The sequence below is a fragment of the Rattus norvegicus genome, chromosome 8 (assembly GCF_036323735.1).
Source record: "Rattus norvegicus strain BN/NHsdMcwi chromosome 8, GRCr8, whole genome shotgun sequence".
Lineage (NCBI taxonomy): Eukaryota > Metazoa > Chordata > Mammalia > Rodentia > Muridae > Rattus > Rattus norvegicus.
Window position 1 is genome coordinate 108,439,715 of NC_086026.1, and position 16,063 is coordinate 108,455,777.

Below are 16,063 nucleotides of genomic sequence, written 5' to 3' on the forward strand. Positions count from 1 at the left end.
AAAAATAAATCACTCACACCTTTAATCCCAGCACTTGGGAGACAGAGGTTGGTGGATCTCTTGAGTTTGAGGCCAACCTAGTCTACGAGTGAGTTTCAGGACAGCCAGGGGGTTACACAGAGAAACCCTGCCTTGAGAAAAAGAGAAGAAAAAAAATACCCCTTATATGTGTATATAGCCTTAGAAGTTCTTTTATTTTATTTTAAATGATGTTAGTTGTGGCACATGATTATAAAGATTTGTTTATTTATTTATTTATATAAGTACACTGTAGCTGTCTTCAGACACATCAGAAGAGGGCATTGGATCCTATTACAGATGGCTGTGAGCCTCCATGTGGACCTCTGGAAGAGCAGTCGGTACTTTTACCTGTTGAGCCATCTCTCCAGCCCTAGAAGTCCTTTTATAATGCCCACATTAGGAGGAAATTAATAACCAAAAAAAAAAAAAAAAAAAAGAAAGAAAAGGGAATCTCAGGGCTATGATAATGTTCTTGTCTTCATCTATACGCTGGTTTCAAAGACAACTTATAAACATTAATATACCTGTGTGCCATTTACTGCACATTTACTCTGCACAAATCTGAAAATAGTACTTTTATAATTGGGTTTAGGGATGAGCTCGGTGGTAGAATGCTTCCCTAGCATGAGTGAGGCCCTGCGTTTGAACCCAGCACTGCCCCCATGTGCACACACACAGACACACACAACGATTTAAGTATATACATATCTACTCAGTGTATTCTTTAAAAGCATTCTTACTCCCTCTTGGCAGTCTATCACTTAGGAATGAAACCATGAGTGATGGCTCAATGGTAAGAGAATTAGCCAGGCTTGAGCTGAAATTGTAACCTAAAATAAATCTTTGTGTCTTTTAAATTCCCTTGGGCATTTTGTCATAGTGATGGGTCTGATTACAGAGGGGAGAAGTAAAACAGATCCATGTAGAGAGAATCTCTTATACATGTCACCTGTCATTAAAAAAGCCAATGGCCGATGGGCTGAGGTGTGAAGGAGGAAGCAGGCTGGGACTGAAGGAGAGGTAACTACATGGAATAGTTTGGATGGGTTAAATAACTTATGAGCTAGCTTGTCAGGGAATGAGCCAAAGCTCATGGCCTAGGCACTTACTAATAAATAATTAGTCTCAGAGTTGTCATTCCGCAAGCAGGGGCTGGGAAGGGAAAACTTGGAATTAAAATAAAAAATATTTTTTATGTCCAAGAGTGAGAGGGTAGAAAACCCTAGAATGTAGGAGGCAGAGCTAGAAGGTATAAAACAGGAAGCTAATGGTTTCCTGTTACTACTGAGAATTGAAAGCTTGAGGACTGATGTCTATGGCTGTAGGGAGCTCTTTCCTCTAAGGTTGACATCATCACCACCTCAAAGTGACCTTGACCCTTGATAGTCATGGCACCAAAATCAGCAACTTCAGCAGGTAGGTAAGTGGTGAAACATTGGGCCTTGTTGCTGCTTCCTCTTGGAAGGAAGGGAAGAGTCACAGACCCGTGAGATTCCAATCGGCACCCCCTCTGTTCCAATGTAAGAAGTAAAATACTTGATTGGGATGGAGCTTGTCAGAGGAACAGCTGCCTGGGAGTCACCCATGATCTTGTGAGAAGTCAGTTTAGTTGTTTTCCAAGCTAGGCTTGACAGGGTCTTTCCTTGCTTTATGGATTTCCTACCTATCTGGGGTGAGTAGATGTTTATTTTACAGAACACAAGATACAAGTTGCTCTGGCAACCTGAGGGATGATGGTGAGGAAATGAAGGAGAAGAGTCCCGTGAGGTGGACCGTACTACAGCGAGTGAGGAATGAGTAAAGATGCACAAAGTCAGTGACCATTGGAGGGCACTGGAAAGCCACAGGGCAGGGGTCCACTTGCAAACCAAGGGGTTGGAGACAGGGAAGTCTAGAGAGGAGGACAGGCATTTGGAAACATGGGTGCAGGAGAAGATGGATGTCCTGAGATGACACTTGTGTGCACATCAACACTGAGTGGCCCCAAGACTGAACCTCAAGCACCATTCTTCTGGTCCATAACTTGACAAGTTAGGATAACAGCAAACCAGTACAAGTGCCCACTCAACATGGGTGGAACAGATACACATAGCAAGAAATACAGCCAAAACCAAACTCCAGATACAGGTCCTACCACAAAAACAAAACAAAAAACCGACATGAATGTCCAAGACAAAGCATCTCCAAAAACGTGAGAATATTCTTATAGTTCTATTCCCTACGAAAAGCAACTTAATGATACACAAAAGGTTATTTTAAAATAGCCATTATAAAGATGTCAAAGGAACTCAAAGAGGATATGAATAAATGCCAAAATGAAAACAAAATACAGTTGAGTGAAATGAAGGAAAAGATTCAACATATGAAAATAGAATTAACAACAAAAAGAATTTCTGAAGAAAAGCCGGACTAAAATAAAACTCAATTAAAAATTCAGTAAGCCAAATAAAAAGAAGAACTGAAAGTCTCACACATGGAATGGATCAAGCAAAAGAAGACTAAGGTTGAGGTATAGAATAACCTAGTCAAAGAAAACATTAAATTACCCCCTAAAAACCATGAGCAGAATACATAGGAACTCTGAGACACTGTAAAAAGGAAAAACCTATGATTCATAGATAGAAACCCCGGTAAAAGGTACAGACAATATTCTCAACAAAATCCCCAAATCTAAGGAAAGAGAGATGGCTATCAGGGTGCAAGAGACATATACGTAACTCAAATTAGACAGGACCAGAAGAAAAGCTCCCCATGCCTTAATAAAACACTGAATGCACAGAATAAGCAACAACAATAGGATATCCAAAGCTTCAAGAGAGAAACAGGTCACCTATAAAAGCAAGCCCATTAGCATAACAACTGACTTTTCAGTGAAGACTTTCAAAACCAGAAGGGCTTGGACTGATTATCTGAGATTTCTGAATGACCACGAATGCCAGCCCAGACTATTATACCCAGCAAAACTATCAGTTGTAATATAGGGAGAAAGAAAAAAAAAAAAACCTGTGATAAAAGATTAAAGGAATGTATGACCACTAAGCCATCTCTAAAGAGAGTACCTGGACAAACACTTTGATCTAAAAAAGGATGAAAAGCAAGAGAACATAGGAGCTGTCATGGTTTGAATATGCTTGACCCAGAGAGTAGCACTATTGGAGATGTGACCATGCTGGAGTAGGTGTGTCACTGTGGGTGTGGGCTTTTACACCTAGTCCTAGCTACCTGGAAGGCAGTCTTCCACTAGTAGCCTTCAGATGAAGATGTAGAACTCTCAGGTCTGCCTGCACCATGCCTGCATAGACAGTACTCTGCTCCCACCTTGATGATAATGGAGTAAACCTCTGAACCTGTAAGCCAGCTCAATTAAATGTTGTTCTTATAAGACTTGCCTTGGTCATGGTGCCTGTTCTCAGCAGTGACACCCCAACTGAGACAGGAACATAGAAGCAATTTTAGAACAATTAAAAGAGATTTAAGAAAATGCAGGGGCTGGGGATTTAGCTCAGTGGTAGAGCGCTTACCTAGGAAGCGCAAGGCCCTGGGTTCGGTCCCCAGCTCCGAAAAAAAAAAAAAAAAAAAAAAAAGAAAATGTAACAAAATAAGAGAAATTAATACAGGCTGTGAACAATAACTCAATATTTACCATTTCATCTCTTTAGACAATAAAGAGGCCCAGACTAGCAAATTGGATTAGAAAGCAAGAATCATCCTTTTTTGCTGCCTCCAAGAAACATACCTTACTATCACCTTAGGCAAAGGTATGGAAAACGATTCCCCGAGCAAATGGAACTAAGAAACACAGAGATTCTCCTGGAGTCTGCAATAGGAACCCTGTGGACCTTGACTTTAGACTATGTCTCCACAACTGAGAAGAATTTTCTGTAGCTTGTGCCTCCAAACTGTAGGGAAACAGTTGTTTATCCTACAGTGTTTATCCTGAGTGACCTACAGCAAGATCTGACTCATTAACTCCATGTCGGGTGGTCTAAGCCAGGGCTGTCTTGGAGGCCAGAAAGGGGCATTGAATCCCCCAGAGCTGGCACTACAGGCTGTTGTGAATTATCCAAACTAGGGGTATGAACTGAACCCCAGCCTTGTGAATGACTGAACTCTGGGTTCAGTTGAGATATCCTGACTCAATAATATAGAGAGATAGAAGAATCTCAACTTCAGGTCCCCATGACACATGTATATACCTACATGCACATGCACTACCCTCAACACAAATACATACTTGTAGCCGGTCTTTGCTACTTTGTGGATTCTTTTCCCCACCCTTTATCCCCCTTGGTTTCACCCCTATCACTAGATAGGAGAGGAAGAAGGAAAGGGGAGAGAGAGGATAGATGGAGATCTTTGAATCTCTTCTTGTTTCTTCTTTGAGCATGACTACTAACAAGCAACAAACCACTTCCCTGAATGACCAAAGGCCACCGATTGACCTATCAGGTCATGGGCATTTATATGCCCTCTGAAAAAATTCCCAGAATTCTAAACATCACACAAGTGCAGAAATTATCTGCACCTGGCAAAAACATGGCTCTGTTAGAGCATGAGGCGAATCATAGTCAGCAGTCCCATATCCCCACACCTGATACTAAAATGAAAATATTTTTATATTATTTCTGTGGTTTTTAAACAAAGCAGAATTCCAGAATTTCCACTACATACACTCACACTAATAAAGTAAAATATACACACTACCATGAAACCTTCAGCACCCTGAGGAAGGAGCTGCAGGTGCTGAATTTGCAGGAATCCAACTCTGGAGAACCACTGCTGTAATAAAGTCAGAACAGGACAAAGAGTGAACAAACCATAGTAGTTTGCTCTGGCTGTGCTGTGCACCTCACATCCAGAGAGCACGGAAATGGAGCTGAAGTCATACTATTTGAAGGACTTAGTTTTGTTTTTCTAAAACTCAAAATTCAAATCGTACTTGCTTTTATTAACTAATATCCAGAAAAATTACATCTTCATCTCCAAGATAATTGTCCCAGGTTCTTTAACCCCTTGAATACAGGGGGAACTGAAGAAAGAAAAAACAGAAACAAAATTATGAAATACTAGTTTATTCTCATTAAGGATTTCTTTTTAGGTTGGTGGAGTGCAGGAGCACAAGGCATATTTCATTGAAGATACAGGATCAAATCATCAGCAAAACGTAATTAAAAGTTCAAGTGATATAATCTCTGAGGCAGATGATCAACCTGAAAAAGAAAGGCATTTGCTTAGGAAAAGCAACTGTGTATGATAGTGTAAAATTTACATATTCTAATGAAAGGTAGAAATATATTTTAAGATGTCAATAATGCAAACCATTCACATAAAAACATGTAATCCAAAGACTTGGGTACAAAGGCAGAGGCAGCCCAAGTTCAAAGTCAGTGAGGGTGACATAAGGAAACCCTTAAAAATGTATCAATAGGGGCTGGAGAGATGGCTCAGAGGTTAAGAGCACTGTCTGCTCTTCCAGAGGTCCTGAGTTCAATTCCCAGCAACCACATGGTGGCTCACAACCATCTATAATCAGGTCTGGTGCCCTCTTCTGGCCTGCAGGTGTACATGCAGGCAGAAAGCTGTATGATGTATACATAATAAATAAATAAATAAATAAATGTTTAAAAAATGTATCAATAGTACAGTTAAGAATATATACTATCGGGGTTGGGGATTTAGCTCAGTGGTAGAGCGCTTGTCTAGGAAGCGCAAGGCCCTCGGTTCGGTCCTTGGGACTTGAGAGATCTCTCAATGATTAGAAACACTTATTGCCCCAAAGAGGACCCAGGTTGGAGTCCCAGCACCATATGGAGGCTCATAACCTTAATGCTAGATGCAGGGGACTTGACACCCTCTTCTGACCTTTGAGGACACCAGGCATGCCTATGGTGCCGACAGACAGACATGCAGGGAAACACACTAAACAAATCTTGACATGGTTTAAAGAATGCGTTTTGTTTCCTTATTAGAAAACGCAAACAGGACCGCCGAGATGGCTCAGTGGATAAAGCATTTGTTGACAATGCATACACCCTGAATTTGATCCCTGGGACAAACATGGAAGGGGAAACCAACCTCTAAGTTCTTTTATGACCTCCAGCATGTATCATGGTACTTAAACGCAAGCGCGCGTGCACATGCATACACATACATGCACACAAATAACTGTGATAAGAATACATGCACATGTAAACACAGGAAGATGTAACTGATAAAGAAGGGAGTTGACACTAAGTGTACTGAGGAATGCCAAGAAGTGCTTGGAACAGTGAGGTTGAGAACTGCGGTCGCTCATTCTCCTCGCTTATTTCACACTGTAGGAGACGGTTTTTACCTGGCAGCACTCAGAGCCAGACAGAGTGCCTTTGACTAGGGTCTGCACTTATTGCCGCTGCCCTCAGAAGACAACACAACCCTCACCTCCTCCCGCTGTCAAGCTGCCTCTGACCTGCACAGGGGACATTCTCCTACCTAGTTCCTGTGCCGATCCTGCTCTAGAGGGGCACAGTGTTCAGAAAACTCTGACTTCCACTTCTTCACCTCTTCCCTTGATGAGTCCATAAAATAGAAGGAACAGGGAATCGCCTGCCTGGAAATGTAGGAGGGGCCGTAGTCGGCCTGCGTATGTGGGAGGGGCCATAGTTGGCCTGCGTATGTGTGTGGGGGGGAGGAGTTGGGGGGCTGATTGTCTACATCTAGGGTTATTTCTGATGTACCAATCAGAAATTCCTATAAAAACACATCCCCAAGAATCTTCCAAATCATGAGACCCTAGCTCTCAAAACAGGGCGCTTAGACCGCCATAACAGAGCACCAGCCACTAGCCGCCTGCATCAAGTCTGCAACGGTAAGAAGCTCCAGTGTACTGCAAACTATCGCCTTCCCACTTCCTGAACTTGAGGTCCTGAGATTGGGTACGTCACCACCCGGCTTTGTAACCTGAGGATAATGAGTCCTCTTGCCCACCTGACCATCAGCGGGAGCTGCACCACTTCCCAGCCCATCTCATCTCTCATTTTAAGGGTAAAACAGCGACACAAGGGCTGTTGCATCACTGCCCGATATCCACCGGCTTCTCCAGTCCATCGGTTTTCCTCCTCTGTTCCAGCCCCAGTAACCTGAACACCAACTCTTCACCTCAGAAACCACATTTGTCATGAGCAGTGAAAACACAAGCTCAGAGCGCTTCCTCACATCTCTGAAGGGATGACTCTGACAAGTCTGGATTGAAAGCTTTTTACACTCTCCGTTGGGGAGATGAAATTGATTTAATTCTCAGGGCAAAGTCAGAAGACAAGGACCAAAACAGCAGCCACAGTGCACGACGCAGCTCGGGGTTCTTTCTCACACAGTAACATTTCATTTATTTTGAAAATCCTCAAGAATTTTTTCAAAGAAGGTATCGCTTCCTACTTTTTTTCTGCTCTAAATACGTGATAGCTTTACCATTTTAAGCTGTGTTAGGACATTAGAAATACTTTAAAAGGTCACATTATAATTCTAGGGCTGGGGTGGGGCTCAGGGGCAGAGGGTTTTCCTAGCAAGTGTGAGGCCCAGGTTTTACTCCTAGCATAGTAAAAATGTGCGAAAATGAGCAAAATCAGTTATTACTGTAAAAGCCGTTTGTCTTACGAAAGTTCTGTGACTTCAGCACTGTGACGTTTCACCGTTACTGAGAAGTCGCTCCCTCCCAACTATAGTAACTCACCAACAACTGTCAGCTGAATGGTCCTCTGGGCAGTACCAAAGTCATGGGATACTCCGCACTGATAGGTGCCAGCATCAGAGAGCTGAACATTAGTTATATTTATGGATGCGTCACCAGACCTGACGTCATTATTTGTAAAATACACACGTCCTTTCATGTCTTGATAGAAGTTGTCATAAACCTTGTCTGCTAAATATACAATAAACTAAAAATAAAATAAAGAGAAAAACCAAGGTAAACAATCATGAGCTGAGGAGCTGAGTCGCTGAGGAGACGGCTCAGTGCTTAGAAGCATGAAGTTCTCTTCCAGGGGACCCAAGATCAGGTCTCAGCACCCACAAATCAGTTCACAATGGCCTGTGACTTTCAGACACATGGGATTAATATTCCCTTCTGACCTCCACAGACACTAAGATATGCGTACAGTACACAGATGTACGTGTAGGCAAAAGACTCAAATTGCAATAAGAAAGAAATTTAACAAAATCGTTCATTAAAGCTGTGCATACACCGTGTTACAACAAAATTAAAAAAGAAAAAGAAATGAAAGAGAAAGCAAAGAGAGCTGTTACGCCGACTCAGATAAAAGAGTGTCTGACCGACAAGCACAAAGACCCTAGTTAAGACCCCAAGAGCTGATGTAAGGGCCAGACATGATTCCACACTTCTGTAAGCCTAGCACTTGAGTAAGGGATGGTGGGGCAACTCTAGGCACTTGCTGGCCAGTCAGTCCAGCCATCAGTGAGGCCCAGGTTCAGTGAGAGACTGTATTTGGAGAGAGATAGTGGATGACACTTAACCTCAACCTCCAGTTTCCACATGCGTGCCACACACATATACATGCATCTGTGTGCGCGCGCGCGCGCACGCGCACACACACACACACACACACACACACACAACATTATATAAACAGAAAGAAAAAAAGAAAAGAAAGAAAGAGAGGAAGAGAGGAAGAAAGATAAAAGAAAGGGAAGAAAGAGAGGAAAAGAGGAAGAAAGATAAAGAGAGAAACAGAGAAAGGAAGAGTGAAAACAAGGAAGGAAGATGCTATAAGGAAACCTACAATAATAAAGACACAGAATGATGAGCTAGAAATGGGTCCATGTGGTCCTACGATGTAGTCACATAGCCCTGTTTTTATTACTATTTTTAAGCTTTTTTATTATTGTTTTAAACTATATTTAGGCTGGCCCAGATGTGGGGCACTCACCTCTAATCCCAGCCCTCAGAGGCCAGAAAAGAGTGCCGGGCCACTTGGAATAGAAGTAACAGACAGTTGAGAGCAGCCATACCACTGCTGGGAACTGAAACCAGGTCCTCTGGAAAAGCTGCCAGAGCTCTTACCTGCTGAGCCATGCTTCCGTTGGCCTCCATACTCCCCTTATGAATAGACACCCAGGTTTCAGTGTGATTAAATAATTAAATAGAGCACACCCCTCTTGTTCCTTGTCTCCTCTTACACACTGTCAAGACCACAGTGTCAGAGCATCCACAACACCTTCTATCCAATATAATAGAGAGAGGGGTCGGTCAGACCGGACAAGTCCACACACTTGTTCATGTGTGCTCCTGCTTTCCAGCTGCATCACAGGGTATAGCAATAAATCAAGTAAAAACACCTTTGCCCCCAAATGAGGTGGCTGATGATAGTTTACCTGTTTAATCTAAAAAAAAAAAAACAACAAAAAACAAAAAACCATCACCACCACCACCAACAACAACAACAAAACAGGTCAAAGTCCTTTTGGAAGCAAGGTATGATGGGACACACCTGTAGTTGCAGTAACTAGGGAGACTGAAGCTTGAGCCTGACAAATATACAGGACATAGAACACACACACACACACACACACACACACACACACACACACACACACTGCCCAGCCTGCTCAGCACATCCCTCTTGTTCCTTGTCTCCTGTTACACACTATCAAGACCACAGTGTCAGAGCGTCCACAACATCCTCTTGTCTCCTGAAGCCTTCAAGACATCTGATGACCATTCTTCTGACGTCACAGGTCATTCTATCCGTGTGCACAGGCCTGGGTGCCAGGCCTTCTGCCACGATACTGCATCTGCCTAATGAGAGTGAGCAGGCGCAGGGCACACTCACCATGCGGTTCACCACCTCATTCTGAGGTCCGGTAAGCTGTATCCAGTCAATGAACAGTGGTCCACGGTCCTCAGGGATAAGGGTGAACATGCAGGGCAGATGGACAGTTTCCCCTCGGGCTTTCTGAATTGTCTGCTCTGGAGTAGTGATGCTCACACTCCCAAGGATATCTGGAGAGAGAGAGAGAGAGAGAGAGAGAGAGAGAGAGAGAGAGAGAGAGAGAGAGAGAGATGTTCATGGCACTGAGCATCTATCTGGCTGATTCCAGGCTGAAGCCGTTCAGGAGACAGGATGGGGAGATGTGGGTGAGACCTGGACCTAGAAGGGTGCAGATCCCACCCAGGGATGCCCAGGTTAGTTTGAGGCTTCATGAAGTGGAGTGATTATGGGCATTTCCTCATGCTAAGTGATTGCCTTAGAGCACCACCACCTTCCTGGCATTACGAGGTCATGATAAGTATATAGGACATAGAACACACACACACACACACACACACACACACACACACACACACACACACACACCCTTGCTGCCCAGCCTGCTTAGCACACCCCTCTTGTTCCTTGTCTCCTCTTACACGCTTTCGAGACCACATCCACAACATCCTCTTGTCTCCTGAAGCCTTCAAGACATTTGATGACTCTTCCTCTTCTGAAATCACAGGTCCTTCCATCCATGTTCACAGGCCTGGGCAGTGGGGCCTCTGTCACACCATCACACCAGCAGGTACAGACAAGTGAACATAGCTAGAGCTCCGGGAGGTCAGTGTTGTCTACAAACGAAAGGCCAACCTGATCCTTGCAGTGCACACGGAGGCTAGAAGAAGACATAGATCCCCCAGATTGCATCACCATTTAGACCACACTTAATAATGTAGATAGTTCTTTTCAGCTTTGTTTTATTTGATGTACGATAGTCTGAGAGCTAAACAAATAGTAATTTCCACAAAGGTTGAGCTGAAGTTCCATGGGTAAAAGTACTTGTCAGGCAAACTGATGACCTGAATTTGATCACTGTGGAAGGAAGATGTCAACTCCCAAAAGTTGTCCTCTGATGTCTACTTCAGGCTGTGGTACCTGTACATACATGCGCACACACACGCACACAGACACACAAACCATACACACACATTCATGCATGCACACATGCGAATGCTCACTCTCATATGCATACTACTCTATTTCCAGCATCCTAACCACCCAGCTCTTCACTGTAGAAAATTGTGTGCAGGGAAAACAAAAGTTCAGAGCCCTCACTCACAGCTTTGACTGTGACAGGTACAGGGGTGACTCTGACAGCTACAGTGATGATTAAAGCTCTTTATACTCTATGTTTCAACACACGTAGCGCAGACTGAGGCCCGAGGGAACAAAATACATTTAATTCTCATGGAAAACGCAGAAGACAAGGTTCAGAATGACAGCAGTAACAACACAGCTCTCCTGAGTCCAGCCTCAGGGTTCTTTCTCACACCACAAAACTCTTGCCCATTTTGGCTATCAGAGAATGTGTAGAGCCATGTACCTCCCACAGGCCTACCCAACCTCTCAGGACTCCCATTCCAACCTTCTGTTGACCAGAGCTTACTAATTGTGGAACTAGACCTGGAGAGCCACAATGAAGTTAGCAGAGAAAAGGAGCAGCATCGTGGGTGTGGGCCTTGGAGCGTGTCTGCTCACACAGACACTCGCAGATCTGGAAAGAGCAGGCAGAAACTGTAGTCCTTGATACAACTCCACAAAATAATAAACAAGGCTTCCATCCTTTTGCAACTTAATCCTCTCCTGAACATTGCATTTCCTTGTCTAGTATAGGACAAGGAAAGGGGGTCTGAGAATGAAAGTGGGGGTGGGGGTAAATAACAAGCTACTGCTGGTATACACTTCTTAGTCCAGAACCAAAGTCACATGAAATGCAAGCGTCGTGTTCCCCCACCCCTAATTATTAATCCCACTATGAGAACTCCAATCAGAACAACCTACAAGGTCTTTGAGACAAAGCGTTCTAAAGAATGGTTATAACTGTGTGCAAACAACTTTAAGAAGCCATGCTTGCAGAAAACCCACATTGGTCAAGTCAGTCAAAATCCCAGGATGGATGGGCTAGGGACTTACAACGTTGCCCATTTGAGGAGCTGTTGAAATCCATGGCCTCTCAGGAGAGAGAGAGACTATTTTCCTCGGGGACAGAGGCCCTGAGAGGCTGTCCCTACTTCAGTAGATGAGCCTCAACCCACACATAGAAGGCAGCACTGTGTAGGGAAGAAGGGGGACGAAGAGGGAGAAGGAAAGGGAGAGGAAACTGGGGGTAGACTTGATAAAAATACATTATATACATGTAGGAAATTCTTGAACAAAAATTTTCACTTGTTTTTAAATTTTTGTGAATTTTAAAAGTTCAGCATGCTCCAGGCATGGTGCTGCGTGCCCTTAACCCCAGCACTTGAAGGGCAAATGCGGGCATATCTGCAAACCTGAGGCCATCATGGTTTACACCGAAAGACCCAGGCCATCCAAAAAATGCAAAGTGGGACCCTGCCTCAAAACCAAGTGGCTTAGCAGTTAAGAGCTCTGGCCACTACGACCATCTGTAATCCCAGTTCCAGGGGATCCATCACCCTCTTCTGGCTTCCAGACATACATACATGCATACACACACACACACACACACACACACACACACACACACACAGAGAGAGAGAGAGAGAGAGAGAGAGACAGACAGACAGACAGACAGACAAGCACTCATATGCTTAAAATAAAATGAAAAAAAAAACACAGAGAGAGAACAGAAACAAAATGAAGCAGCAACAATATCGCTTCTTTTCTTTTGAGAAAGAAATGCCCGCTTTTTTCCATGCAGTGTGAGGATGTTAGAAAGACCCCTGAAGTTTAAACTTATTACTCCAGGGCTAGGTGTGTGTCTCAGTGTCCTAACCTTCCCTAGTAAGCATAAGCCCTGGGCTTCCCCCCAACAGCAAAGAATGAATGTGATTATTCCTCTAGAATCAAAGTTTTGTCTGAGACGTTACTGTGACTTGTGCTTTGAGCGTTTACCCCGATTCTAAGACCACTCATCACCAGCGGAAACTTACTAGTGACAGCCAGCTGGAGGTTCCTGTTGACGATGCCAGGGTACGTTTTCACCTTGCACTGATAGGTGCCAACGTCCGAGAGCCGGACGTTTGTAATATTTATGGATGCGTCACCAGACCTGATGTCATTACTGGTAAAATACACTCGTCCTTTTAGATCTGGATAGACGTCGTCATGGATTTTGTCTGCAGAATATAAAATAACCTAGAAGAAAACAAGAGAAAACTAACTAAACCGAACCCAAACGTGGGCTGTACTTGTAGTGCATGCGTATGGTTACCTGCTGGAGCGGTCTGAATAGGAATGCCCCACCCTGCCCCCCATAGACTCATATGCGTCAATGCTTGGTCCTTAGGAGGTCTGGCCTTGCTGGAAAAAATGTGTCACTGTGAAGGTGGGCTTTGAGGTCTTATATGTTCGAGCTATGCCCAGTGTGGCACACAAATCTCCTTCTGCTGCCTGTGTGTGGACCAGGATGTAGAACTCTTAGCTCCTTCTCCAGCACCATGTCTGCCTGCCTGCTGCCATGTTTCCTACCCTGATGCCAATGAGCCAAACCTTTGAAACTGTAACCCAGCTCCCAGTAAATGGTTTCCTTTATAAAAGTTGCTGTGGTCACAGTTATGTCTTCACAATAAGAAAACCCTAAGATACCTGCCTAGGAGGGCACTGAGGACAGAAAAGAATACTGGGTCCTTTGAGACTGGGTCTCTCTCGGAACGTGGACCTGGCCTACCAGGCAAAATGGCCCAGTCATGCTTCTGCCTCTGTCCCTCACAAGGTTGGAGCTAACAGCATGAATTACCACACACAACTGTTCATATACAGGCCAGGGATTTCATTAGAGTTCCATGTCCTTGCACATGAACTCTTACCCACCAGCCTTCTCTCCAGCCCAGTGTTGATTTCTTAGATAAAATGTGTCCAATGAAGCTAATTGGCAACATCTTAGGTAAAGCAAAATACTGAAGGCAACTGTGTCCCGGGTAAGGGAGACTGGATCTGCCTCATACTGGAGCTGTCTTTGACTCTCTAGTGTTCATCATTTGGCTCTGTTCACTTTTATTAGAAAAACTTGTAGGACAATGTTTTACCTGACTTCTATAACTTAACACTGATGTTTCTACAGACTTTAAATTTCTGCTGTGTGTTGTTTGTTTGTTTTGGGGCCCTACTATGCAGGTCAGGCTGCCCTGGAACTTGCTATAGAACCCATAGCTACATGGAGACGGGTTGCAGGAACGTGCTGGCAGTTTTGTTTTGTTTTGTTTTTAAAGAAATTTCTTGTATGGGAGATTTAACTTGAAATGAGGAAAACAAACTGATGATGCTCATCATTCTCTGTGCGTTGAAGTCTCCATTTTGCTGGCTATAGGAGCCTCATATATGTTTTAAGATATCATGGCCAGGTGCCGAGATGTGCACTTGTAGATTAGCTGCTGGGGAGGGGACACTGAGGTTCAGGAGGTTATTGGGGTCCTGGACTTTGAGACCAGACTGGACAGCATGGTGAAATGAAAGGAGACAAAGTAACAAAGACAGAGGACATTGATTCTGAGTTCTGACAGTCAAGTGACTCTGGCATACGCACAACGTACCCTCACTGCCCAGCCTTGTCTCCTCTTACACACTATCAAGACCACATTTTCAGAATGTCCACAACATCCTCTTGTCTCCTGAAGTCTTCAAGACATCTGATGACCCTTCCTCTTGTGAAATCACAGGTCATTCCATCCATGTTCACAGGCCTGGGCAGTGGGGCTTCTGGCCATGACACCACACCCGCCTAGTGAGAGTGAGCAGGGCACACTCACCACATGGTCTATCGCCTCATTGTTAGGTCCTGAGAGCCGAAGCCACTCGACGTCCAGTGGTCCTTGGTCCTTGGAGACATAGGTGAATATGCAGGGCAGATGGACAGTTTCCCCTTGGGCTTCCTGAACTGTCTGCTCTGGAGTAGTGATGTTCACACTCCCAGTGATATCTGGAGAGAGAGAGAGAGAGAGGGAGAGAGAGAGAGAGAGAGAGAGAGAGAGAGAGAGAGAGAGAGAGAGAGAGAGGGAGAGGGAGAGAGAGAGAGAGAGAATGAATGTGCATAACATTGAGGCATTGAGTATCTATCTTGTTGCTCACTGGCTGACTTCAGGCTGAAGCCATTCAGGAGTCAGGATAGGGGGATGTGGGTGGGACTTGGATGCCCAGGTTAGTTTGTGGCTTCATGAAGTGGAGCAGCTATGGGCATTTTTTCATGCTAAGTGATTGCCTTAGAGCACCACCACCTTGCTGGCATCATGCAGGCATGAGCCTCCACCAGGAAGCTCTTGTTCTTCTCACCAGGCGCAGACAAGTGAACTTGGCTAGAGCTCTGAAGGTCAGCCTTGTCTACAAATGCAAGGCCAGCCTGACTCGTGCTAGCCACAGGGCCACAGGCTCCCTGGGGACCCTGTGTGCAGTGCACATGAGGCTAACTTTTGATGCATTTTCTGCCGAATTGTCTTTAGTTCTAAATCTTTATGAAATCTGATTCCCTAATTTTTATTGATACTTTGTTCTTGTGGCAATGGTCCTGAGGACTGAGGCTAGAGTTTATTATATTAGGCAAGCAGTCTATAATGGGTGATATTCCTAGCCCTGAATGGTTAAAATTATTTCTGAGGAACAGGTTTTGATAAAGATAGTTTGTAAAGAAACACTGCCAAGTTTCATATGTATCTTAGGCTCTTTTCTACTGTTTTGGTAAGATCCTATCACCAAGACAACTCAGAGAGCGAAGCACTTATTTGGGTTTATAGTTCTAGAAAGATAAGAATTCATCATCCTCTGGGAGGGGGGAAGGAATGGCTGGCACGGTAACTTGCATTGGTAGCTAGCAGAGAGCTCACACCATGGTCAGGAAGCAGAGGGTGCACTGGGAGAGGTGTGGTGTTTTTGTATCCTCAAAGCTGTCCACAAAGGCATACTTTCTCCATCGTGGCCACAACTCTTAAACCTACATAAAAAGTGGGAGCAACTGGATGCCAGACTGAGCCGGTGGTAAACAGCCTCATTCTAAGGAGTGTGTGTGTGTGTGTGTGTGTGTGTGTGTGTGTGTGTGTGTGTGTGTGTGTTAAATATATAAACTA

General features: G+C 44.3%; 2 protein-coding genes across 3 annotated transcripts in view; one reads left to right on the forward strand and one right to left on the reverse strand.

Moving 5' to 3' along the window:
• Window positions 1-5,651, forward strand: part of Faim (Fas apoptotic inhibitory molecule) — a 22,107-nt gene extending 16,456 nt beyond the window's left edge. Inside the window, exon 6 of the mRNA XM_017596121.3 lies at window positions 3,681-5,651. Coding sequence (XP_017451610.1) covers window positions 3,681-3,773 — 93 coding nt within the window. The 3' untranslated portion in view covers window positions 3,774-5,651. The remainder of the gene's footprint in view (window positions 1-3,680) is intronic.
• Window positions 5,078-16,063, reverse strand: part of Cxadrl1 (coxsackie virus and adenovirus receptor-like 1) — a 25,554-nt gene continuing 14,568 nt past the window's right edge. For both annotated transcript variants that reach the window (NM_199406.3, XM_008766581.4), the window contains 5 exons: window positions 14,756-14,925; window positions 12,941-13,145; window positions 9,846-10,015; window positions 7,730-7,934; window positions 5,078-5,231 (listed from right to left, as the gene is read on the reverse strand). In NM_199406.3, coding sequence (NP_955438.2) covers window positions 5,227-5,231; window positions 7,730-7,934; window positions 9,846-10,015; window positions 12,941-13,145; window positions 14,756-14,925 — 755 coding nt within the window. In that variant the 3' untranslated portion in view covers window positions 5,078-5,226. The remainder of the gene's footprint in view (window positions 5,232-7,729; window positions 7,935-9,845; window positions 10,016-12,940; window positions 13,146-14,755; window positions 14,926-16,063) is intronic.